Here is a 27929-nt window from a genome sequence, read left to right on the forward strand (position 1 = left end):
GCCATTCGCTCGTCGTTGCTCGTCGCGTAAACATGATTAATCTCAATACGTGCATTCTGCTTGTGGTCTGTGTTTTGACAACAATTTTAGCGTACTGGTTTCGTATTTATTTTAAGTATAGAAGTAAGTTTAATGGGAAAATACCGTCATTACCTATGGTACCAATTATGGGTAGTGGATATATTATTACTACACCACAAGGTAAATTTGATATTTATTTTAAAGAGCTAACTCTTAAGCTAATTGTTAAGTATTTTTCTGAATTATATTCAGAATTCTATAATTTCGGTTTAAATATTTAAGAAACTGCTTAAGCTTATTCAGACATGTGAACCGGTAATCAGATCTTTAAAAATGATGGGCTTTTTATTTCTCTTCCTATTTAGTAGATTTTCAACCTATTTCTCCACACGAGTGTTGGCATTCCACTGGAATTACTTGGGACTTATGTGAAAATCTATCGACTCATAAGGTCGACCTTGTACATCTTTTTCTCGAGTGTCTATTCCTTTCGAATATTGGATATAGATATTCCAGTTTTCTTCTCTTGATGGTGATTATCTCTTCCAAAGCGCTGATTTTTAGCCGTAACCGGTGATTTTAATATTACTCGGGTTTGTTCTCTCTAAATGGCGTGTCCGGTCTGAAACCAGTTATAATAGACATGTTTACAATGAAAACATTTATCTCGTATTTTGTAGTCACGTGAAATATAGTCATTGCAGTAATATAAACACCCTATAGGCTTCCAGGTAACAATATGATCCATAGATGAGAATCCTCCTAATAAAGACAAATAGAAAAACATTCAATGACAACTTGCTTGCTATATGCTATACAAAGATTAAAATTTTAACTGGGTTTTTCGTTATAAATGATTAAAAGTAAAATAAAAGAAATGACACCACAGCAGGATAGTGTTACCAGAGTACTTTGTTTTAATTAAGTGTAAATATTCCTGTACTATAAAAATAATAAAAACGAAATACGCCTAAATATAAAACAAACAATAATAACAAAATAAAAATTCAAAGTAATTTGTCATTTTTCTTACATCATTCACTACATGTAATCGATTAGTATTAAGGAAAAGCAGTTTTTCTGGACTAATTATATTTCTTTTTTAAAACGATCTATTCGGGGTGAACGGTCAAATAAGCACAAGAACAACTTTTTACAATTTGCTAATATATTTCGGTTGTCGAATTACAACCTTCATCAGAGCGAATTACATTTGCTGTTAAAGAGAAAAAAAATTTTCTTAAAATGGCAGAAGTTTTACAAAATAAGTTGAAAAACTTACTTGTTTATGAAGTGGATAAACCAAAAACATTATTGAACACATTACATAGATATTATTACGTTTAATTAAATTAAAACTTGGAATTAAAAGTTAAAATCATTGAGACGAACGAGATACACGTTAAAATTTTACTTTCGTTTTTTCTTTTTTTTGATTCTGAAATTCTAGTTTTATTCGAACAAAACTGGAACAATACGCCCAGCGCATGCGTTAAAATATAAAGAGAAAACTGTAATTTAAATTCAAAATTTAAAATTTAAATTGATGATAAAAGTTAACATAACTAAATTTCAAGTAACCCCAGCGATAAAAATTCACAATCTACACACAAATTTAGATTGTTTAAATTAAATAACATTTTTAAAATATTAATTTGTTAAAAAGTTAAACATTAAGTGTAGGAAAGTGTTATGTAAACGGAAAAAACAAAATGTCTAGGGGGCCAGCCTATTCTTGCTTTTGTCATTAGAAATGATGTAAGCATAAATGTTGCTTAAGGATTGTGTATCCGTTTTGAAGTTAATTGAGTCATCAGTGTAGTTAATGTAAAGAACTTCTAAGAGGTTTCTGTTATGATAGTTCTTTTCAATGTCCAAAACTTTGACATTATCAAAGTCAAATTTATGTCCTGTGTCTGTGGTATGTTGTGATAGAGCACAGGAGGTTTTTAATAACCTACAATCGCTTTTGTGTTTCGAAATCCTACTTCTTAGCCACTGATTGGTTTGCCCAATGTATTTGCCATTGCATGCCCCACACGAAATGCAATAGATAACATAGTGGATCAGTGCTGTCCTTGACTTTAGTGAAATATTTTTGTAATTTGTTATCGTAACAATCCACAACTTTGATGTTGTCAACATTCTTAAAGACTTTTTTAATTTTACCCGTAAGTTCATTTACGTAAGGAATTTTACGATATTTAACAATCTGTTCAGTTGTGTTTGTTGTTGTATTTAAGATGTTGGTAGAGAATAACAATTTATTAACAAGTTTTGGGGGATACCCATTATTAACAAAGGCATTGCGTAAAAATTTCAAATTTTTATCAAGGAACATCGGATCACTAATATGCATTATTCTATGTTTCATTGTCAAAACTGTTGCTATCTTGTGGCCAAAAGTGCGGTTTGAATGAAAGTTTAAATATCTTCCAGAATAAGTAGGCTTTCTATACCAATCAAAAACGATCGAGTTATCCAAGTTTCTGATGACTTTAGTGTCAAGAAAGGGTAACCCCCCGTCGACTTCGTGATCAAGTGTGAATTGTATGCTAGGGTGGAAACTGTTAAATTGATTTAAAATTGCTTCTGCATCGTCGTAAATGACTTGGCCGGAATTGTCAGAGTTAGGTTAACTGAGAACTTGTTCCTTTCCTTCACTGATTCGCTAAAACTGAAATATAACAAAGTTTTTAATAATGTTAAAAAATCTAATTGTAAAAAAATAACCTTACTGTTGACTAAGTCTTGGGGGGAAATCCAGTTCTATAAAGATAACAAAAAATGGTTGGTGAACTTAACAACCACTTTAATTCCCGAGGAAGCTGTGACTCTTTTATCACTTGGACCTAAGTTTCATCTTCCTGTCAATAAACATAATTTTGATTTGAAGAGGTTTTTGATGTTTTTGGAAAACTTAATTAGAGATTTAACGTAGAACAAAAAAACTTAGCTAGAGCTAAAATAACAAACATTATAACCAATTTCCAATCAGACAGGGAAACATATGATGGGTTGCACAACAGAATTTTTTCAATTTAAAAACCACAAAAAATTACATTAGAGATAAGCCTAATATTATCATTACTAAGGCCGATAAAGGGGCAACAACAGTGATAATGGACAAAACTGATTATATAAATAAAGCTATCGCAATGCTTAGTGATAATGAAGTATACAAAGTTATTGAAAAAGACCCATTGAATAACATTCAAAAACAAATTAACACCTTTATTAAATGTATACAATCACAAAAATTCATTAATGACATCGAAGCTAAAAAATTAAAAACATATAATTCAGTCTTGGCCAAAGCGTATTTTCTTCCAAAAATCCATAAGGAAGATAACCCTTTAAGACCTATTATTTCTTCTGTGGGCACCCCTTCCTATGAATTGTCTGGTTACATGGCAAACATACTAAGCTTAGCTTTTAACGACAGAACTGATTACAATATCAAAAACACTTTTCAATTTGTTAACGATTTACAAGCTGCCACGGGATTACATATTGATTTCCCTTGACGTTATCAGCTTATTTACGGTGATTCCTTTGGACTTGGTCAATAAAATTATAGAGGAAAAATGGGATTTAGTAGCGGACCAGTGTGGTTGGGATAAGGACACGTTTTTGTTGGGTTTGAAATTAATCTTTGAAGCTTCAGTCTTTACTTTTAATGGAACAATCTACCGTCAAATTGAAGGAACCCGGAATTGATGGACCACGTCATTGATAACATTTTAAAGAAAAATAACATTAACTTCAGAATTAATTTCATCAAAAAATATGTAGACGATCTAATTTTGAGTGTCCACAAAGACGATGCAGAAGCAATTTTAAATCAATTTAACAGTTTAACACTTGATCACGAAGTCGACGGGGGGTTACCCTTTCTTGGCACTAAAGTCATCAGAAACTTGGATAACTCGATCGTTTTTGATTGGTATAGAAAGCCTACTTATTCTGGAAGATATTTAAACTTTCATTCAAACCACACTTCTGGCCACAAGATAGCAACAGTTTTGACAATGAAACAAATTGCAAAAATATTTCACTAAAGTCAAGGACAGCACTGATCCACTATTAAAATCAGGTGTTATCTATTGCATTTCGCGTGGGGAATGCAATGGCAAATACACAATCCTTAAGCAACATTTATGCTTACATCATTTCTAATGACAAAAGCAAGAATAGGCTGCCCCCTAGACATTTTGTTTTTTCCGTTTACATAAAATTTTCCTACACTTAATGTTTAACTTTTTAACAAATTAATATTTTAAAAATGCTATTTAATTTAAACAATCTAAATTTGTGTGTAGATTGTGAATTTGTATCGCTGGGGTTACTTGAAATTTAGTTATGTTAACTTTTATCATCAATTTAAATTTTAAATTTTGAATTTCAATTACAGTTTTCTCTTTATATTTTAACGCATGCGCTGGGCGTATTGTTCCAGTTTTGTTCGAATACACCTAGAATTTCAGAATCAAAAAAAAGAAAAAACGAAAGTACAATTTTAACGTGTATCTCGTTCGTCTCAATGATTTTAACTTTTAATTCAAAGTTTTAATTTAATTAAACGTAATAATATCTATGTAATGTGTTCAATAATGTTTTTGGTTTATCCACTTCATAAACAAGTAAGTTTTTCAACTTATCTTGTAAAACTTCTACCATTTTAAGAAAATTTTTGTTCTCTTTAACAGCAAATGTAATTCGCTCTGATGAAGGTTGTAATTCGACAACCGAAATATATTAGCAAATTGTAAAAAGTTGTTCCTGTGCTTATTTGACCGTTCACCCCGAATAGATCGTTTTAAAAAAGAAATATAATTAGTCCAGAAAAACTGTTTTTCCTTAATACTAATCGATTACATGTAGTGAATGATGTAAGAAAAATGACAAATTACTTTGAATTTTTATTTTGTTATTATTGTTTGTTTTATGTTTAGGCTTATTTCGTTTTTATTATTTTTATAGTACAGGAAAATTTACACTTAATTAAAACAAAGTACTCTGGTAACACTATCCTGCTGTGGTGTTATTTCTTTTATTTTACTTTTAATCATTTATAACGGAAAACCCAGTTAAAATTTTAATCTTTGTATAGCATATAGCAAGCAAGTTGTCATTGAATTTTTATATATATTAGCAAATTGTAAAAAGTTGTTCCTGTGCTTATTTGACCGTTCACCCCGAATAGATCGTTTTAAATTTGCCTCCCACGGTTATCGGTGGAAGATACTTCTTGCCGAATAATTATATTTCTTCCTTCTGAAATAATTATTTCAGCTTTAGAGAATAGCCTCTAGCAAGAAACTGAAGTGCCTTATACGCAAAATTTGTCTTGTACTATTTGTTTAACGTATGGGAAATAATATGCGTGTTCACGCCACAATTTGAGTGGATCTTTATGTCTTGGCAATAGATCTTCTTCCAGGTATCTTTCTATTTCGATTATAGTCCTGGGATTAGAAGTATGGCTTTTATGTTTCATGGTTGATTTTTTTCAGCGGCGATTTGTGCTTTTTTGGCATTTTCTGCGCATTGTTGGTTAACAAATCCAATCAATTTGAATCGCGGATTTAGAAACGTCGAAACAGCTAATGTATTGCACATTTCTATGTTATCAAATCGACTAATCAGCTGAGATTTTATTTTTATACTTATTTCTTAACCATCCTCGATAAATTTTTTTGAAAGTTTTTCGCAAATTGTTTTACACAATTGAATAGTTTAATTAATTAGTTTAATTAGTCCATTTAGTTTGCTGTTTACTCTTTGTTATATTTGTTGCTTTCCTAAAGTGTTCTGCCTTGTCTTATGATTAAGTTTGCCAATGTGAATATCATCATTACTGTCGGGGTTTTCTATATTTTCGGACTTTGTGTTGGAACAAGATTTTGATGTTGTATTAGTATCTGAAACTTGGATATCAGATGATTTTATGCTGACAGCGTGTCACATTCCAAATTATTATTTTATTCACCAACGTAGAATTACAAGCAAACGTGGCGGTGGTGTTGGTATATATGTTACCGGCAATCTGTATAATCCGGTATTCTGTACAATACCTAGACATTTTATAGAATACCTAAAACGTTTAGGTAATGTATGAAATATTATTAATTTTATACTTTGCCTAGTTATTCTATAAAATACCGAATGCGAAGCAGGCAATGTGTGTAAAAGGCGAGAACAGGGAAGGGGGAGACATGTGGCTATGCAGTAAACAAACGCGCAGCGACTTGTTTTTGCTTGCATTTCATTATGCTGCGTGCGACAAGGGTGGAAGTGTAGTGTGGTTTCGTTAGTGAATCTAATTCATTAAAATGGCGGCGATGAGAGAAAGATTTTATTCACAGTTGTGTATTAAAAGAAAATCAGCAAATACTAAAAACTGCACGTTTATTGACGATCAACGGTATAAACAATTTTAGAAGAAATAAAAAATGCAAAAACAGCCAATAAGAAGTTACCCCGGGATTATTGGTTATTGAAGCATTATGATTTTATAACTGTTGGTCAAAAACATAGGTTAATATTTCCTGTGAATACCCCAAATAACAATATTATATATTATGTTGCTGATAGTGAATTATTCCAAGTACTTCACGAGGCACATCAAAGTATCAGCCATGGCGGTCGAGACCGTATGCTGAACGAGCTTTCTACACGATACAAGAATATAACTCGTCACGATGTTGAACTATATCTGCAACTTTGCGAACCGTGCCAGCAAAAACAAAAAGGAATAAAAAAAGATCATCTCACGAAGTTTGTAATATTAAGAGCACTAAAAACAAAACGCGCAGAGGAAGTAGCTTACAATTTACTGGATATTTTTACATTGATTGGCGCACCAGCGATCCTACAATCAGACAATTTTAGAGAATTCTCAAACCAAATTGTAAACAGTCTTAAAACGTACTGGCCAACTTTAAAAATTGTACATGGTAAGCCTAGACATTCCCAAAGTCGGGGGAGTGTCGAACGAGCAAACCAGGACATGCTAACAACTTGGATGCAAGATAGTGACAGTAATCGTTGGAGTGATGGTCTGCGCTTTGTACAACTCATGAAGAATAAAGCATTCCATTCAGGCATCAAAAGAACACCTTACGAAGCTCTTTTTGGATCTAAAGTAAATGTTGGTATATCTTTACCTCTCGATGATACTCACAACCTGGAGAGTGAAGAGGATCTAGAAAATATGATTAAGTCATCACCAAGTATTCTGATTCTTTCAGAATCTTTAATAGTAGATCGAGTTCGGACACAAAATCAACCTCTAGATGCTCAACATCAACAAAGCCCCGACCTCGAAAGTTCTGGGACCCGTAATGATGTTTCGAATGCTCAAAGTGCGTTTGATGAATATGACGATGAACACATGACTATCCAAAGTGCTGAGACTCTCGATGAACTTATGAATGTTGAAAGTCTTCCTTCTGAGGTACATGGACAACCCTTATATGTTCTGAATTTTGTATCAGAACGTGAGCAATCATTGGATTCCCCACTCTTGTGCTGTGTTTTTACTGAGGAGACAACGGGTACTCATTCGTTCATGCTATTTGTGGTGCTCCGGAGAAAGATATGGCAGAAGGCTATGGTTCTAAAGTTGTTTGCCCATTATGCTTAAAAAACGCTTTAGCTGTACAGAACCGCATCAGTTCCAAAGATAATTTAACAGAGCAAGGTCAGAAAATGCTTAACACTTCTGGAAAAAAAATTCCCCCTGTGCCATTGGGTACCACTGTAAGAATCCCTGTTCCGGAAGTCGACAGAGGTCGTGGTGATGCTCGCAATATACTAGCTGTAGTCTTACAAAAAACGGATGACGAACTTTATAAAATAGGAACAAAGGAGGGTGTTGTAAAGAATAGGTATTCAAGACAGCAGTTTACAGTTTGTCGTCAAGAACTACTTAAAAAAGAAGATGTCCCTCAAGAAACGACGCTCCGTACAGTTGCGAATCTGCAATAATCTACGGGGACAGGTCAGGGATTTATTAAATGTAGTTGCAAAAAACACTGTGATACTAAAAAGTGTTCATGTCTTAAAAGTAAGATTTTATGCACTTCAAAGTGTCATAATAGTTCCGCATGTAAGAATAAATAAATATATTTTTTTACTTACTCAATTCTACGTCTTGTTTTTACACAATTATTTTGTTTCCTAAGTTTTTAATACTTATTACTTGATTACTTATAAGCAAATAACATTATGTTAGTGATCCCAGAAAAATTTTAAGTTTAATGTCATTTAACTGTGATTTTACTATAGTTACAGAAAGGTACTAGGTGCCTTCTTTATACAATAACTTATAGATTATAAAAAAGTTTATTATGTGTAAAAATGGATAAATACAGATCAAAATCTATTTATTTTACACATTGCCAGTCGACCAACAGGTACTCTATGTAATCCCTAGGAATTGTATACATTACCTAGGTAAAGTATCTAATGGACAATAATCTTCTTAATATTTCATACAGTGCCTAGACACCCCAGCTATTTTATAGATTACCTAGGCATTGTATAGAATACCTGAATTATACAGATTGACGGTAACATATACATTAAAACTAATTATAAGTTTCATTGACTTGGTGTTCTCAGTTTTGAGCATTTGGAACAGTTGTGGATTTCAGTCATTTTTAAAAATATCAGGTACTGTATTGGTGCATTGTATAGGCCTCCTTGCTCGGCTTGTAGTGAATTTTTTGATTCGTTTGATGAAACTTTATCTTTGTTCATTCCACAGTGTGATGACTTGATATGTGCTGGAGATATTAATATTGATTTGATGAATCCCAGTCATGGTCACGCAGTTGGTTTTTCAGAGATACTTGAAGGTTATGGTTTGCTGCAGCTTGTTAATGAACCAACTCGCATTACACCTGCTACTGAGACGCTTATTGATGTTGTGGTTACATCTTGTGTTAATGTTTCTGTTTTATCACTTGAGTGTCTTCATGACCTTACTGATCATGAATTGATATATTTTTGCCTTAGTGTTCCTGATGAGGGGAGGAGCCCGGTGATGAGAACCTACAGAGATTTTTCTGCATTTAACTTGAATTTTTTCACGTTAGATCTTCAATCGCAGCCGTTTGACCTTGTGTATGGAATTGATGATGTTGAAGTGAAATTACAGTACTTTAACCATTTAATTCTAGCATTATTCGATGCTCATGTACCTGTAAAGACGGTGAGGCTTAGCAAAAAATCTGCCCCCTGGCTTACTCCCCTGCTTGGAGACATGATTAAGTTTAGAGATCGTCTTTACAGCAAGTACAAAAAGTCTAAAATTGAACTAGCACTTAATGAATACAAATCTTTTAGAAAACATGTTGCTTGCGCAATAAAGACCGAGCAGAAGGCGTACTATGAATCATCTTTTAAAAATAAACGTTCTAGGGATATCTGGAAATTACTAAGGCATCTGAATGTCATCAAATCAAAAGAGCAGGTACTTCCACAATATTTGAATGACGTTGAAGTTATTAATGATAACTTTTTACAAGCTGCAGTAAACTCAATGATCGCTGATCCAGACTTAATTCAGGCTTATACTACTACGAAAAAGTCTACCTTTAATGAATTGTTTGCTTTTGTGCCTGTCTCGGAGCATATTGTAGCGGGCCATTTATTGAATATCAAATCTGGCTGTGTGGGATATGATGAACTCTCAGTTGTGATGATACATTACTGTTGTCCCTTCATCATTCCTTACGTCACACATATTATTAATAATTATTAATATATGCTTATCGAGGTCAATCTTTCCAAAATGTTGGAAGAAATCTTTGGTAACACCTTTGCCAAAGATTAAAAATCCTATGACATTTTCGGACCTGCGACCAATTAATATTTTACCTGTTTTGTCTAAAGTATTAGAATAAATTATGAATGACCAAATTCGGGAATTTGTCGATAAGCATAATATTTTGCCTAGGACACCGTCTGGATTTCGTGCGAACTACAGTTGCGATACAGCATTAACGCATATAGTTGATGACATATTGTTTGCGGCGGATCAAAATAGGCTTACCGGATTAGTTTTGCTAGACTACAGTAGGGCCTTTGATACTGTCAATCATAGAATGTTGTCAGCTATCTTATCCTTCATTGGGTTCAATGATTCTGCTGTAAGCATGATTGATAGTTATGTGTCAGATAGACAACAAGCCGTTAAATTGGGTGTTCGGAGATCTGAACTGCGAGGCTTGAAGTCAGGAGTGCCACAGGGTTCTATCATGGGGCCTCTACTATTTTGTATCTATACCTCTAATCTGTCGACAGTTTTGAAATATTCAGAGTCACATTTTTATGCGGATGATTCCAAATTTATCTATCGTTCCTGCCTACGGACATGGCCACTGCTCAAGTTAAATTGAGTGAGGACATCAATAATTTGATAGATATATCCACTACGGGTAAATTCAAATAAATCAGTGGTTATGCTCTTTGGCAGGCGGAGTGCACGAGACTCTATTGCAGAAAATTTTAAAATCAACATTGGTGGTGAATGTATTGGTGTTAAGGAGTGTGCTAGAAATTTAGGATTACAGCTCGACTCTAATCTTAGGTTCGAAAAGCACATCCTGAACAAGACAAAAATCTCATTCGCTGCTTGGAAGCTCATATACAGCATGAGGAATATTTTAAATCGCAGCACAAAGGTTATGCTTTGCGATTCCTTAGTGCTGAGCCATTTTAACTTTTGTGATACAGTATATCATAGTTGTCTAAACTTAAAAACATCACAAAGGATTTAGCGTGTTCAGAATTCATGTCTCCGAATGATTTTCGGGCTTCGACGTGGGTGCCATGTCTCACACAGGCTGATCGATCTTGGGTGGCTGAATATGTGTAACCGTCGTATATACCATATGGTTTCATTTTTTCATAAGTTACTGTTGCTTAAATGTCCATCTTATTTGTATGATAAGATTAAATTCCGCACTGATGTCCATAGCTTAAATGTTCGAAGCAAGGATATTGTGACACCACCGCTGCATGTGACTACATTATTTGAGCGATCATTCTCTTACAACTTACCGAAATTTTATAATAGTTTACCCCAATCATTGAAAATGTTGAGCTTGCCGGCATTTAAAGTAAAGATCAAAAAATATTTATATGGAGAACAGTGTGATCATATACAGGGCGGGACACGTGGAATGCGATGATTTGGTTTTGCTTTTTTAAAATTTTTTTTTCTTTCGTTTATTTTTAATTGGTGCGCTATTATTATTATTAGCTTTTTTTGTACCTAGTTTAGTTTTGTTTTTGTTTTTTTTATTATTATTATATTTTGTTTATTTTTATGGCAGGGTTGAGTGGAAGAGAAGACGATTGTCTTAACTTCGCCCTTGCCAACCAGTTACATTTATATTGTTATTTTGTGAAATGCCATTGTAATAAAGTGTATACCGTATTTTCTCGAATCTAATCCGCACCCTTTTTACAAATTTTATATGCTCTAAAATCAAATGCGGATTACAATCGAGTGCGGATTAGATTCGCAGTCGTATAGTTGCGATTTGGAAAATAGTAAAATAAAATCGCATTATAACAATAACGCTGTTAAGGGTTTTAGAACGATATTTACATTTTTATGTATCATTTTCTGCCCATATTTCGTCATCTTCGGATCTGTCCAAAGCAGTGGTTATACAAAACTTCTTAAATGATGTTATAATTGTTTTCAGGAATCGTTTTCCATGTGTGTTCCTGGTCTACGACTCCATACTTGTCTTAACCATTCCATCATCAGCTTTTCCATTATTCATCCTTTTATTGTGCCCTAACTAAGACGTCATTCGGGAAGTCTTTCGGATTTCAGAATGGTTTTTTTCTCAATATTAATAATGACAGCAATTTTTCCCCAATTTTGTCACTTGTTGCTGCTAGCATACTAATGTTATGCACAATTTTTCGCAACCACTCGTTTCTAAGGAAATTGGGAGGCATATCCAGATATAGTGCCATTTCGTCGGCATTCACTGTTTGAGACAAATTGAAATTTTTTTGAAAATCATTAGGAGCTTTTGGGAAATTGTAGTTTGTCCAACCTTTGCTAGTATTAAAATTACAGACAGAGTAATCGAATTACTATTAATGGACTATGTTACGGAATACAACCTTTTACCGCCTACATAGTCAGGTTTTAGAAAGCATTATGCCTGTAATACAGCTCTGTCGAATATTGTGGACGATGTCATACGAAGCACAGACCAAGGAAAATACACTTTGATGTGTCTCTTAAATTATTCAAAGGCTTTTGATACTATCAATCATGCCAAGCTTCGCTACATTGGGTTTGATGATCTTGCATCGGGGTTAGTTACTTGCACAGTTACTTGACGGGCAGAATGCAGTGCGTGAAGGTGAATGGTTGCGTTTCATCGTTTCTTTCGACAACGTCCGGTGTTCCTCGGGGTTCAATTTTGGGTCCACTGCTATACTCACTTTACACATCGCATTTTAACAGATACATAAAAAGTTGTAATCATCATTTCTACGCGGATGACACCCAGTTATATATATTTTTTCTGCCATCGGATGTCGATGATAGGCGTCACTGCCTTTGTCTTAAAGCTGCTAAAATAGAGCTGATTTTATTTGGGCCAAGAAAGGTGATAAGTGATAATTCTGTTCGAGATCGGGTCAAGATCGGTGTCTTGGGTGTCTTATTGGACGAAAATTTAAACTTTAATAAACACATCAATAAGTGTACTGCTTCCGCGTATGCTGCTCTTAAGCTGATTTATGGCGGTCGGTCGTTCCTCAATCGTAGAACAAGGGTGCTTTTGTGCGAGGCCTTGGTGTTAGCGCATTTTAATTATTGTGATACATTGTATGATCAGTGTATTTCGTATAGTAATACGAAAAAAATTCAGAAAATTCAAATTCTTGCTTGCTCTTGATATTTGTTTACGGGGACGTCAGCATGTTTCGCACAAATTAAAGGATTTGAGTTGGCTCAACATGAAAAACAGGCGCATACTTCATTCGGCGGTTTTGTTCTTTAATATAATTACTTTGAAGAAATCTCCATACTTCTTCAATAAAATAAAATTTCGTACCGATGTTCAATTGAATATTCGATTCAAGGGCACTCGTACCCCGCCGATACATCATCACCAGCTATTTAAGAAATACTTTTCATACCAAATAACACATATTCTTAATGATTTGCCATCAACTATAAAATGTTGCACTTCTTCAAGGTTGTTTCGTCACAGAGTGAACGGTCGCTTGTCTCAAATTCAGAATGCATTGTAGGGCGACAGGGATCGGGCAGTTTACGCTTAGTAATTAATTATGATTTCACCATCGGGTCTTTTTCTTTTCGTTTTTCTTTTCTTTTTCTCTCTTATACATTTAGAATTAGTTTTATTAGGTTTGAGTGGAAGAGCAGGTGTTGTTGGAAGAGCAGGCTGCACCTGAACTCCGCCTAATTTGTGCTGGCTTAATTTATAATAATTTTATGTATATATGTATACTATGCATAAATATATTATTATTATTATATATTTATGGTTAACAACAAGCATCGCATCATTTTGTTGTTGTCGAATTGCTCAGAGAAAGATGCGGATTACATTCGCAAACTAAATTTTTTTACCATTATGCATTTTTAAAATCGGGGTGCGGATTAGATTCGAGTGTGGATAAGATTCGAGAAAATACGGTAATTATTATTATTAAATATCATAAGTCCATAGTTAAAGGGATTACAAAAGAATCTGTGACAGTTTTCTCCACTTATAATTTTAATAATTTTTTTGAATGGTTTTAGAATCTCGCATCATTTCTGGCACATTTTCCATTCATCTGAACTTAACACAGAAATATCTGCATCCAATATTGCTATGGTACTTCTAATGGTATTTAATTCGACAAATCGGTTCAACATAATTAATTATAATAAGTTGAATTCCAGCGGGTGGAAATATCTTGCAATAATTTTAATGTCGTTTTTCCGGAATTTTCTTGATAATTTGATAATTCACTTGCAATAGTCCTCCTTTTAAAGTGGGAGACGATCCTTTTTACTTTTGATATCAGTAGGGAAATATGAGATGTTTCCAAACAATTTTGCAATACTAAATTTATTCAGTGAGCAAAACATCTAAAATGGTTTAGTTTTAGTTTAGCTGTAATAGCATTTTTAATATTCGATGCATTGTCAGAAACAACTAGTATAACTTTATCTATTATATTGTTAAGTTTTTACCTGTATGATGTCCTTCCATTATTTTACAATCTAATAAAATCGTTTTTATTTAAAGTTTTCATTTATCATACATATGTGCTGTTAAAGCTATATAACGTTTGATGTTTATGGAGGTCCAAAAGTCGGAAGTATCTACATTCTTGGCATTTTAAATAGCATTTTTCGAATAAATTTGGAATTAGCGTTTTTGAAATTATATGGCTACTAGGTAGCTCATATGATTTATTTAGTGATTTTACAAATTCTCTGAATCCTTTTTTGTTTGTGATAAAGTTTGAGTTTGTGGTTTTAAACGATAAAGTCTATTTGCAAATATGACAGGTTGCGTAGACACTATCATCACCAGATGACTAAATAATAAAACAATTAAAAGTAAACCACTCCGAACGCATTCAATGCATATGTCGGGTATTCCCCGAAAAGCAAGAAATTTGTTATAGGTAGCGTGCGAATCATATCACCGGAGCGGTGTTTGTAGAAACGAATATTTCTTGTCAGTAAAATCACTTAATCTTGCGATCTTCGATTCTAGGTTCATCGTAATGGTTGAAAGAAAAAATTTGAGAAAACGATGAAAATATATTTAATAAAAAATATTTAAGATCAGTGCTACTAGTTTCGGGAGTAACTTCTCCCTTCTTCTGGCACGACTGAAATGTACAAATTGTTTGTTATTATTAAAATTAACTAGATAATAGGATGTTAATAGTTACCGTCAAATTACGAGATATTAGTCAGAGAGTAAAATTCAATTAACATCTCACAGGAACCACGAGGAAAAGTATAGAAAATACGACACATAAGAACAACCTCTAAAGTTTAAATTCCAAAAATTCCAACTTATTAACAAAGTTAAAAGCCTGATGGGCAAGATATAACAAAAGAATTTAAGAATTAATTTTAAAACATGATTTTCATCGTTAAAGAAAAGCCAAGAAAGTTTGAACGTTCCAAAATTAAAGCTGAAAAGATAAATTTATAAGGATTTATGATGGAAGCTTAGAAAAAGTTAACTTACTAATACAAAATTTTGAAATTGTTGATAAACCAAAAAACTAAAAAATTATTGAGAGTCCATCTGGTGCGTAAGAATATCTATCGAGGACTGAGTGTGAAGAACCGCATGGCGTACGAGTACAGTTTAGCGCATGATCGGGAGATAAGATAAGAAAGGGATCTCAATGAAGTTGCAATATTTAAAAAACCTTAAAATATTTAAATATAAACGCGTGGAATTAAATAAACATAGTAAAGTGTCTAAAGACATTGTGATCTAGAGTGTCATTGATGAGTTTATCTTCTTTGTTAAGAAGATGTTAATGTATAATTCTTCATAGAGATCCATCTCTTTGGACTTTTTAATGTTTTTCAATAGTTTACAATTAACGAACTTAATGTTATGGTTATATTTACTGATATGTTTATAGACTGCAGAGGTATTTTTGGAAATATGTTCTTTAAATCTGGTGTTGATATTACGTCCTCTTTGGCCGACGTAGGTTCTATCGCAGTCCGGACAATCAATTCTGTAAACACCACTAAGTTCCTCGCTCAGCAGTGGTGGGTTTTCTAAATATGTTGAATTGTAATTTATTTAGGATGACATTTCTGTGTATTTGTAGATGTAAGAAGTTAAGTGTTCGATTACTTTCCAATTCTATTGTAAAGTTTAAGTTATTGATATTATTGAAAATGTTAAAAAGTGCCGATAACTTTGCAGAGTTACCCTCGTAAATAATGAAGCTATCATCAACATACCTTGCATAAAATTTGATGTCTCTAATGAAAAGGTTGTATTTGGATGAAAAAAGTTCTTTTTCGAATTCGTTTACAAAGATGTCTGAAAGTATACCAGAGATGGGAGAACCCGTAGGTAAACCGTCCATCATTTTATAAAACTTATTATTGAATGTGAAAAAATTCTGATTACAAATTATCTCAAGAAGATCAATGAAGCATGAAATTTCTAAAATGTTAAGGTTATTCAAATCTTGTGATTTTATAAGATGTTTTTTGACAAAATCTAAAGTTTGTGATATAGGAACATTTGAGTAGAGATTTTTTATATCAAAAGAAATTAATTTACAATTTTTATTAAGGTTGAAATCTTTGAGTCTATTAATCAAATCTGAAGAGTTTTTTATGGTGTTAGAAAATAGAGGGTTAAAATGGTGATAAAGAAAGGTTTGAGCGATTTTTGAAATTTTACTAGTAGGAGTATTAATGTTACCTATGATAGGACGGATGCTTTTCTCAGGTTTATGTAGTTTAATGAGACTCTTCAAACAGGGTATGAGAGGGTTCATTTCTATTGAGTTAAAAGGATTGATATTACATTTTTTTTTTTTTTCAAGTGGGTCAAATTATTTTTAATGAATTTTTTATAGGTATTATTAAATGTAATCGTGGGGTTTTTATTGATTTCTGTTATGTTGTTATCTAAAAAGAAGTCTGAGGTTTTTCTAATGTACAGTTCCTTATCCAAAATAACAATACCCGCACCCTTGTCTCCAGTAGTAACGATTAAATTATTATTATCAATCTTGGATTTAAATTTAGAAATCTTTTTATTTAAAAGGGCTGAGCGAGGAACAGAGCGTGTTCTACTGTTTTGTTTAACATTATATGACGCCGGCGGGTTGCCGATACCCTCAATCAAGGATCTATTGTCTGAAAAAATCTGTTTAATGGACTGATTGTAGGTTAATTGGGATTCAAGCTTTATGGCAAAATCTACAGGCTTTATATTAGAAGGCAGAGCAAATTTGACACCCAGATTAAGAATTTCAACATCGTCATCATCCAATTTTATATCACTTAGGTTCGTGAAACGAGGGGCAAATTTAAAGCTATCAATATCTGAGATATCAATATTAATAGTAGGATTGTCAATATTAATTCTTTTAATTGTAAAAGTTTGGGTTGAAGTGTCATTCTTATCTTTATTTATTTATGTTTATTTTTAACTTTATTATTAGGGGAGTCAAACTTATTGAAATTCTTGTTATTACAACCATGGGATTGTTTTAGAAAATTATCTCTATCTTTAACTAACCTATCCAGTTTCCTTAATTTTTTGTTTTTATTTTCCAGGGTAATGGGGGTAATAATCCAGGGTTCTTGTAATGGATTTCTTCATTAATTTTGTTGTTTAGAGCTTCATATTCGATGTAGTGTAAATGTTTTGCAGTGCTCTATGAATAAATTTCAAGATGGCTTCTTGCTCGGACAGGATTTTGTATTGGATTTTGATGGTATTTCGGATGAGACGTTGTTCCATTTTTTGTTTATGACTATTGAGTATTGAGTCTATTGTGTAAAATCACTGGTAACTGTAAAGAAAAGAACTGGTGGTGACAGTGATTTTAAAATCACCGTTATCGATATATCGCTCATCTCTATTTTATAGAGATTTTATAGAGTCAAGAGCTTCGTGTGCGCTCGGCTCAGCCCGTTTAGCCAGCGGCATGTCGGATCTCACAACAGCGCTTGACCTTGAGTGTGCATTTCCCAAGATCACGACTGTACTTCTCTGTCATTGACATCTGCCTCAATCTGTATGCACTTATTATTGATGTCTATCTTGTTTGATAACTGTTTGCATGATTTTGAACTTTGTTCTATATCCTTTCTATACCCGGGTAAGGTTTCATGTGAAGCTGTTTCTATATCTTTGATTCACCAAGATATATTCTCTGTGGTTACGGCAGATATTATCCACTCCGTTGTCTCTGGTAGACGTTCAGATACATAGTTGTCTTTTTCGCAGTGCGCGTTTATCGAAGATCATCAAAAGTTGAATTTCGAGTTGGTCGTTGTTTTTATATCCCTAAATATCCCTAAACCTTATGAATGGGATTGAGAGCTGTAAAAAACTTTACAAGTGTTTCTGCGTTTAAATGAGCGCAAGACGCATGAACACGACGTTTTAATGCTGATGATATTATCAAAAATAAAATCTTATACAGGAAGATACGGGACATATCTTCCGGATCAGAACATTATACGGTTGACGGATACACTATTCTGAAGCTATTTTTCAAATAAATCTTTTTCGAAATGTTTATAATAACCGCATGGGAACTGTTTAAAGTACCACCTCGGCCGGTTCGCCGCGCCTTTCATAACTCGTTTCTCACGTGTACTCACCAATAGATTCGACACGGAAAGAGCAATAAACTTTTTCCGTGAATCGCATTGGACGACTTAATACAAGAGTGTTCGATACGATGTATCAGGCAGAGCCGACAGATCAGGAATTGAAGAGATAGTGCGTATCATTTTAAGACATTACTTCTGATTATAGATGGCTGAAAGTGTACGGGTTTATGTAGGTGATGTTGGTCCAGCACGGCTTTCAAGAAAACGGTCTACTGCGGTGCAGAAAAGTTGAAATCGACATCATATGGTCATATATCAGGTTTTCTAATGGCGAACAGAGAATATGTTGAACCATCACCCAACTCAAGGAAAGCCAGATGATTTCACCTTTTTCCTTTTAAATTACAATTAGTTTTAAAATCGCATCAAATCGTAACTTCTAATCTTCCAGGAGTAACTTTTTTATAAAACCTTTCGATGTCATGCGGCTCCTCCTCTGGAAACAGTTCTTCTCCTCATTTATACCTGACTCTCAGCCCCTTCTTCTTCTTCTTAAAGTTTTAGGTTGGTAATGGGATTTGGAAACGAGTCCTTCTTTTCCCAGCCACTGTACTCTCAGCCCCTAATCTTTTCTTCGCATTTGAGCTTCTTATCTGTCACAGCAGACTTACCATTTGTGCGTCCTTTCCACGGCGACTTTTGTGGTCAAGCATTCTGACTATTTCTTCGTTCCTCATCGGTCAATCATTGGTTATAAGGCTAATGAAAAACAGTTAATAAGAATGATGTTATTTTTTATCACAGATATTCATGTCATGCAGTCTACTTCTCTTCTTAACTTAAGTCTTCAAGTGAGTGGATTAAAATTAAAAGTTGATTTTAAAATTTATTGAGGGTTCTAATTTATTGACTAACCAAAATTGGGGGGAGGTTGTATATCAACTCCTAAGAAGTAAGGTATGTTAAGTCATAAACTCGAAATTATTAAGGAGAGAGATTTGAAAGTGGATTTAATGTTTAAATAAATACACATGGTGGAGATAACTCATTTCGCAAAAAAATGTGAGTTAACACACCTTACCTTTGAGGTGCTGATATAAAGTCTGTTGACTTCCACTTCTACCACTTAACCACTCTTAAGCCTTTACCACTAAAAGTTCTTTAAGAGCATTCTTAAGAGAACCTGCACTCTTTCATCGTTTCTTATGATCCACAATTTTCTGTCCAAAGATTGTCCGTATTTAACACTGTGATACACGTGTCTCCATTTTCTATTGGACCATTTTTTAAAATCCGGTATGGACGTTTTTGCCATCTTCGTTTCGTACGTCTTCATCTTCTTTGACTGTGTTTCTTACCTTACTAATTTAACGTATAGGAAGGAGTAAACAATCAATGTCAAATTCAAAACTAATTGCACTATGGCCGCTGAGGTTTTACGTTTGTTCATCCACTCGCTATTCTTTGATCTTAAGCTCAATGCCTGGCAATGTTCTAGCTGAGCTAGCAAAAGTAAGGACTTTTTCGTTATTTTCCATCAACTAATCCTCTAGAATTTTTCCAGAATGTCAGGGTTGATATTAATGGATGTCGTATACAATGTCAACGAAGGCTGGTGATGATTTTGGGGGATGTTTGGGGCAATGTTGAGAATAGTGGTAAACAATGTTGACGATTACAAAAGACGGTAACAATGTTACAGATGATATCAAAAGATTTTCTTCTGCTTTCTCTTATAAAAGGGCTCGGCCCTGTCTTTCTTATACAGCTCTAAGTCTCAATTGAGATACTAAACTTCATCTAACATATAAAAGCTGCCCTTTAAAATCTTTGATCATCAATTTCTTGAAAATTGTTATCAGTATGCTGTACTAACATTGAGATGGTATCCTTTTACTGTAAAGTATTCGTTGGAATAGGTATTTAGCTGATAAAATATCATTGATTTTAGTCTCTTATACCGATGAAGGTATTTTTATGTAGTGGCTTGTAGGAGTAGTATGTATTGTTGATTCTTGATTCATTTTGGGCGCAAGGGTGTATTAGTATCTGTTTTTGATGCCAAATGATTTCATTTCTTGTCTAAATTAGTTACAATAGAATAGTGCCTTAAATAATGTTTTATTTTAGTACTGAAATAGACGAAATTGTTCGAAAAGTTTAATTTATTTTATAGCATAAGTCTCAATGAACTTCATGCATTTAAAAAAGTTTTATTTTGTTTTTTATAGAACTTGTTATTTAAAAGTATTTTGTTATTATACTTATTGGTTTGATTACGTTTCTAATGTCTACCTAATTAGCTTTTTATATGCATTCTAACAAGCGCTTTTCCTTCTATTTTTAATTGCTATAATAGCGCTAGAATTTCGAACTTTGTACATGGCCTGTCCTTAACTTTCTACGAAAATCCAAACGAATCGATCATTTAAATCAACATTTAAAACACAATATTATTGCTAGGAAATATTTTTGTTAAGAATATTTATTAATGAACTAATTAGATTGAAATTAACCATTTAATTTTTATTGTAGAATTATACAAGAGGCTCTTAGAATATCGAGTGACGAACGGCAGTAAAATACAATGGGCGATATTTGGTTTCGAAGGATTTTTGTTAGTAATGGATGCGAAATTCAGCGAAGTGATTCTTTCGAGTACAAAAATATTGAATAAAGCTCATTCTTACACCTATTTACACCATTGGCTCGGAACTGGTCTGTTAACAAGCACTGGAAGTAAATGGAAAAAACATAGGAAGATTCTCACACCCGCGTTTCATTTTAAAATCTTAGAGGATTTCATACCATCTTTTAATACTGCCAGCGATGTTTTAGTGGACGCTTTGATAAAAGAAGTCGGAGAACAATCCACCAACATTTTTCCTTACATCACTTTGTGCATGTTGGATTCGATTTGTGAGTCGGCAATGGGTACAGCGGTAAACGCTCAAACAGATACGGATTCGTTTTACGTTCATTCGGTGAAACACATGTTGAGAATAATCGTTGAAAGAACCCTTAGTCCAATGGGTCAATTTAATTGTACTTATCAACTTACGAATAATTATAGAGTTGAACGCAAAGCTGTAAATATTTTACATAATTATACGTATTCAGTTATTAAAAGAAAAAAAGAAGAATTAAAGAAATTAAATCAAAATGGGAATACACAAAATTATGACGTGGATGAAATCGGGATGAAACGTAGAAAAGCTTTTCTCGATTTACTTTTGGAATATTCAATGGTAGAAGGAAATACATTATCTGATGAAGACATTAGAGAAGAAGTTGATACTTTTATGTTTGAGGTTTCTGTTAATTTTTTTGTTTTGTTTGAAAATATATTTTTTAATTTTTATAGGGTCATGATACAACTGCAGCTGCAGTTTCATTCTGCTTATATTTATTATCCAAGAATCGGGATTGTCAGGTAGGTTCTAATTTTGCTATTGTAAAATTCTTGTATAAAGCATGTAGTAAAGCAAGTAAATTTTTTCGAATATTTTCAATTCCTCCCATTTTTTTCCGGTTTAGTCTTTACCATTTTCGACATATACCCAGGCTCTTACATTAAAAGAATGTTCGTTTCTGTGTTTGTAAAATTTGCCTTTATTATAGTCATGTGACATTATAGTATTTTGCAAGGCTAATTGCCTGTCTGTTATTAGGTTATTTGTACCTCCTTGTTTCAATTCTTCAGGTAGAATTCTAATGTCTGTACTTTCTGATAAGTATTTTGGAGCGAATCCAGTAATTGTATGTTCAGTTTAATTTAAGTTTTCTGTAGTCTTGAGCAATGGTCGTCCATGCTGATTTTTTTCTTTCCTTTTCATTAATCGTATATCTAATTTTATTAACCCATGAAGTTAAAAAAAATTTGGTTGTATTTTTTTAAATTTTATGATCTATTATATAAAAAATGATTTTATTTTGGAAAAAAAAATATTGCAAAACGTCCCTTAAAAGGGACACTATGCACGGATGGGTTAATTAATGTTTGATTCAACGTCTCATTCAGTCCATTAGAGAAAGGTGAACTTACAGCTGGAAAAATAATTTGTATGTTTCTGTTGCGTAAAAACTCTTTAAATTCTTTAGAATTTATTCCTGGATATTGATCTGTTAAAATCATTCCAATTTAATTATTACCCGATACTTTTTTAATAAGTTTTATAAAGTGGTTTGCACCCTGACTCTTCGATGTCAAAATGTATACGTATCTTGTAAAATGGTCAACAAGACCGTATGTATTTTTTTGTTGATCTAGATCCTGCAAATCCTCCTATTGTATATATAGATCTTATTTGAAAAGGTTTTGTGGCTGGACTTAAGTGAGACGTTAGACCAATCTTGTCTTGTCCTCGAGATTTATTCTTTATACAGATTTCACATCTTTTGCAAAAGTCCTTATATTATTTGTTAAATGTTTTGCAGTATATACTTGATTTATTTTCTTTTGCATTTGTATTATACCTATTATTATTATTATTATTGCTGCCGGGCTGAGGGGTGCGGCCCGTCTCGTTACCGCGACCTATAAGATCTATTGTAACTTTAGCCCTCCAAAAGTTTAGGGCAAATGTAGGTCCTTGATGAACCTTAGAATTGCCCTGAAGTCTTGAACCTTTATGTCGGTAGGTGTCAAGAGAGCTTTACCGAAAATTTTGTGTCTTAAACGGTCAGCTGTTTCTGACTCGTCGTTGCAAAGTCGACATGTTTAATCCTCAGCTTGTTCAATGTGGAAGAGGTGGTATTTTAGGAGCGCATGGCCGGTAAGGTAACCTGAGAGCATCCTTAGATCCCCTTTGCTGAGGCATAAAACCTCTTTGGTTTTGTTTTGCGACGGAGTTATCATACTCTTCGCTTGTCTGTGACGTGGAAGTTCTTTCCAGCGTAAGGCTACCTTTGAGACCTCCCAACTGTTGATTATTTGTTTTAGGTGGCCTTTTTGTAATTTAAATATAGTAGATTCGGTGTTCATCGTAAATTTTATTAAATAATTAAACTATGTTTAACGATGAGGCAATTTTATTAGTTTTTCAGTGCTACATATGTTTCGGAAATTTCTTTCCTTCTTCAGGCACGACTGAAAATACCATGATAATATCAGATTAACTTAACAAATCAACTAAAGAGTAGAAACAATTAAAAGTAAATAACAAAATATTTTAAATTATGACATGCTCTTCAAGCCATAAATAATTTTTATCACATTTTTCATTTACGAAAATTTTTCAAATTTGTTCAGGAATTAAACTAAACTCCTAAGGGAATACGCCTAAATGTTGACAAAAGTAGAAATAAATTTTAATTATAAAAAGGAGTTCCTCTGAGACCTGACGGTGAGCTATTTCTTTTAATTTCTTTTGATATCTTTTAATCCTTTTGTTTCCCTAAATGTTAGTTTTTTGCTCCTTAATTGTTTTTACTCTTTAGTTGATTTGTTAAGTTAATCTGATATTATCATGGTATTTTCAGTCGTGCCTGAAGAAGGAAAGAAATTTCCGAAACATATGTTGCACTGAAAAACTAATAATATTGCTTCATCGTTAAACATAGTTTAATTATTTAATAGGCCTTTTTGTAGTCCACAACCAGGTTGGGGTCCAATGAAGGGCGTATTCGCTGTCTCTCTGGCCGGCTTGTCCGCATTCTCATTGCCCTTAATGTTGCTATGACCTGGAACCTACCATAGGGTAACATCATTGTCATTAACACCGAGTTCACTCATTTTGCTGGTACACTCTCTGATCAGTGCGGAGTTACACGTGTAGGCCTGAATTGCCTTTAAGGCGGCCCGACTGTCTGTGAAAATGATTATGGATGCACCTTTCTGTCCCTTTTGTAGGTTCAAAGCGGTGCAGAAGTTTATAGCAAAACTTCTGTTTGAAAAATGGTTATGTCCGAGCTGAGGGGCAGTTTAAACCTACTCCGGATCTAAATGTCTTTGAAGCATCGGTGTACCAGGCTAGGGCTCCTCTTTTTAGTTGTGGCCCACCTTCGCGCAATCATCCGTGCTTCTAAATATGACCTTATACGGCTGGTTGAAATTGTATTCTGTCGATATAAGTCCGTTTTAATTTGAATCAGGTGATTTAGACATGGGTCCTTGAGGATTTCGAGGTGTCCTCTGAGGTTACCCTGCATCAACTTGAGTGAAGAAACTGTTTTCAATGATAAGGCACTTGAAGCTGCCTCCTTTTGTATATATAAAAGGAGTGGTGTGAGACCGAGTAGGGCTTCCAAAACAGCCGTTGGATAAGATCTCATTGCACCCGTTATATTAAGACATGCTAACAGCTGGATTTGTGCTGTCTTATGTTTTGTTTTTGGCTGATTATTGCTTCCCAGTTCCTTCTTAGGAGTCTGCGGCAGATCTGGTTTGCAATGATGGCCTTTTTCCTCGCCTTGTCTAAGTGTGAGTTCCAGTTTAGTTTACAGCCTAGTATTACTCCTAGGTATTTAACTTCTGTTTTGAGGTTAATAGTTCTGCTTTCAATGGAGGGTGCTTTTATTGTATTATACCTATATGACTATAGTGATAATGAACGTCTTTAATAAATTTTAAGCTAAACGCCTCTGATAATATAACCTTTTCCTTCTTTTTTACTTTTTTATAGTACACACCATGTCTTCTTATTAATATATCCTTTTGATTTTGCACTTCATCATTATTTTCTTGATCATTTATAATATTTTCTAATTTTATAAAATTTTCTATCTTTAATTTTTCTGCTTCACTGCTATACAGGATTTCTGCTTAAACAATCTGCTTCTAAGTTGTACTTTCTTGAAGAATATTTGATTTCAAAATCATATTGTGATACGTAACATGTTAAATCTCCTAATTCATCATCAGTTCTCTCTTGGATATTTAATTTTTCCAGAGGTTTGTGATCCGAGAAAACTTTAATAATTTTATTAAATTATATTTCCAGTCAACCAATATTGCCAATATTTTAGAGCTTCTTTGATTGCTAGGCATTCTAAATATATAGCTTTCTTTCCACAGATTTCTTTCTTTTTCTTATTTTATTTAATTTGTTTGAGAATTGGTTTTTCTTAGTTATTTTGTTGTGGTTGTTTCAGTATTGCTCCTACACCTTGTAAATTTACATCAAAAATCGTTAAAATAGGTTTAGAACACAATAGTTTTTTTATTTTTTCAAATGAAAAAATTGTCATTCACTTGTCCAAATAAATTCTTATCCCTTTCTCAATAGGTTATGTAATAGGTCTAACGTAATCGCGATATTTGGTACATATTTATTGTTAAAGTTTATTTTGACTAGAAATTATCTCACATTTTTCTGTGTTCCTGGGATCGGGAAGTTTCTAATTGAAATTAAGTTATCCTTTATTCGTCGAATTAGATTGTTTTGGATTATATGGCCCAAAATTTTAGTGAATCGGATCCAAAATTATATTTTGAAAATTTTAATCTAAAGCCTTCTTTTTTTATTGCCTTGAAAAGTTTTGTAAGATGTTCAACATGTTCGGAAAATGTTTTCGAAAATATTAACATATCATCTATGTAATTTACCCTAAAATCTGTGAGTTTATGTTTTCTCATTATATTACTATACTTATCCTTTGGAAAATTACTGGTGAGGTTTTTAGACCAAATGGTAGACTGATAGTGACCCTCTTGTGTAATAAATGCTGTCTTATATCTATCTGTGATACGTAAAGGAATTGACCAGCATGCTGAATTTATATCTAAAGTAGAAAAAAAAATGTAATTTCTTGATTTCACCATCAGATCTTCAATTAATGGAAAAGGTTGCTATTGAGGGACAACAATTTTATTACGATCCCTAAAATCTATGCATAATCTTGATTTTTTCTTTTCATCTCGTTTGTATGCTAATGTTACCGGAGCCGCAAATTTTTGTATGTGTCTCCCATTTTATATTTGGTGGATAGAAAGGAGAAGATATGAAGAAGAATGCGTTTTATTCTTCTAGAATTGGTTTATCGGAATAATCTCTTAAGTTGTTGATATACATTACGTCCTTTGTGGTTATTCTGACTGGAGACGCCATTATTCGTATACTTCCTTCTCTTATTTCTTCAAGAAGTTGCAACTGCTTCAAGTAGTCGTACTATTTTTCATGTGTTAATGATGATATTAGGGCTCCGTCTTGCTCTGTCTTAGGATTTTCAGGATTCTCCAGTGTTCACTACTTTTTCGTCCGCCTATACAGGGGTTTTGAACAAAACCTCGTTCAAATCTTTCGCATCAATTTAGAAACATCACATGTGTTATTCAGTTTGTTATCTAATCTAGATTTATATAGTTTTTGGTTCCTTCATTAATAAGCTGCCTTAGTTTAATTTGTTCTCTGTTCTTTCTTTTTTCTTTCCTCCGTATTTCACCGGGAACGTGTTTCACCTCTTGTAAGATGGACTTTAAATTCTTTGTTACAATGTCTCATGAGATATGCCTTGCAGATGTTGTTCGTCATCTATTGTTTTAATCCGCGGGTTTAAATACTTTCGTTGATAGAAAGGTAAGGATGTACAACCCCTATAATTTGATTTTCAAAGACGTAGAATTACTAAAACTCATAAATCTTCTTCTATCCTGTTCATTTTGATATTAGCTATAATAAGGGCAAATGAAATAATAATAATTCCTGCTATATAATTTAAGCTGATTTGCTGAACGGTTTATACTAACAGATTAAAAAGTATTATAAAGTTTTGTGTTATGAACTCAAAACACTTGTATTGATCTCGTGGATTTAAATTTAAATGAGTACTCTGTACTTGTTAAATAAAGGCTTCAATAAAATGGTATTTACTTTATTTTTAATTTTGTCTAGGATAAAGCTTTCGCAGAGATTAAGGAAATTTTCGCAGATGACAAAGATAGGAAACCTTCTCAAAAGGACCTTCAGGATATGAAATACTTAGACTTAGTCCTGAAAGAATCCCTACGACTGTTTCCTTCCGTACCAATGTATGCTCGCGAGCTTACAGAAGATTTAAAATATGGTATTTAAAAAATACGTTTTTAAAGTTTATATCGTTTTTAACTTCTATTAACATTTTTTTTGTTTTTTTTTTAAGATGATTTAACAGTACCAAAAGGAACCACAGTGTTACTTTTAGCTTACGTTATGCATTTAGATCCAGATTATTTTCCGAATCCAAAACAATTTAACCCCGACCGTTTTTTAAACAACACCGAAATAAATACGTTTTCTTATATTCCATTCAGTGCGGGACCTAGAAATTGTATTGGACAAAAATTTGCTATGCTGTCGATGAAGTCGACGATATCAAAAGTCTTAAAACATTACGATTTATATCCTGTCGATCACGAATTGGAATTATCATCGGAATCCGTTCTTACTTCACGAAATGGCGTTAAAGTGCAGATAAGGAAAAGAATATGGTAACTCGTAAATGTAATCATATAAATATTGTAGTCATGGATGGTAAGTAATGTAATGGCATTTTGTAATATTTTCTTATAATTATACATTTAATAATAAAAAGTTAATAAATGATATAAATTTTTTTCTGATATAACTTTATT

At 33.2% G+C, this 27929-nt stretch overlaps 1 protein-coding gene and 1 long non-coding RNA gene across 2 annotated transcripts; one reads left to right on the forward strand and one right to left on the reverse strand.

The window, feature by feature from the left end:
• Position 1: 1 nt before the first annotated feature.
• LOC111422514 (cytochrome P450 4c3-like) lies at positions 2-27911 on the forward strand. Its single transcript, XM_071196560.1, has 5 exons — positions 2-201; positions 20915-21690; positions 21744-21812; positions 27211-27382; positions 27458-27911. The coding sequence occupies exons 1-5, from the start codon at positions 33-35 to the stop codon at positions 27787-27789; spliced, it is 1518 nt and encodes a 505-aa protein (XP_071052661.1). The 5' UTR covers positions 2-32; the 3' UTR covers positions 27790-27911.
• LOC139430223 (uncharacterized) lies at positions 8420-15476 on the reverse strand. The gene is made up of 3 exons (XR_011640680.1): positions 15297-15476; positions 14992-15240; positions 8420-14928 (listed from the first exon to the last, which is right to left on the reverse strand). It is a non-coding gene; the product is annotated as an uncharacterized lncRNA (long non-coding RNA).
• Positions 27912-27929: the final 18 nt, after the last annotated feature.

Source organism: Onthophagus taurus, chromosome 6 (assembly GCF_036711975.1).
Source record: "Onthophagus taurus isolate NC chromosome 6, IU_Otau_3.0, whole genome shotgun sequence".
NCBI classification, from domain to species: domain Eukaryota; kingdom Metazoa; phylum Arthropoda; class Insecta; order Coleoptera; family Scarabaeidae; genus Onthophagus; species Onthophagus taurus.

Bases quoted from the DNA above. Each gene is read 5' to 3' on its own strand.
- LOC111422514 (XM_071196560.1), top strand. From the start codon at position 33: ATGATTAATCTCAATACGTGCATTCTGCTTGTGGTCTGTGTTTTGACA. The intron at 202-20,914 runs GTAAATTTGATA...TTTTTATTGTAG, and splicing joins TATTATTACTACACCACAAG to AATTATACAAGAGGCTCTTA. The intron at 21,691-21,743 runs GTTTCTGTTAAT...TAATTTTTATAG, and splicing joins TTGATACTTTTATGTTTGAG to GGTCATGATACAACTGCAGC.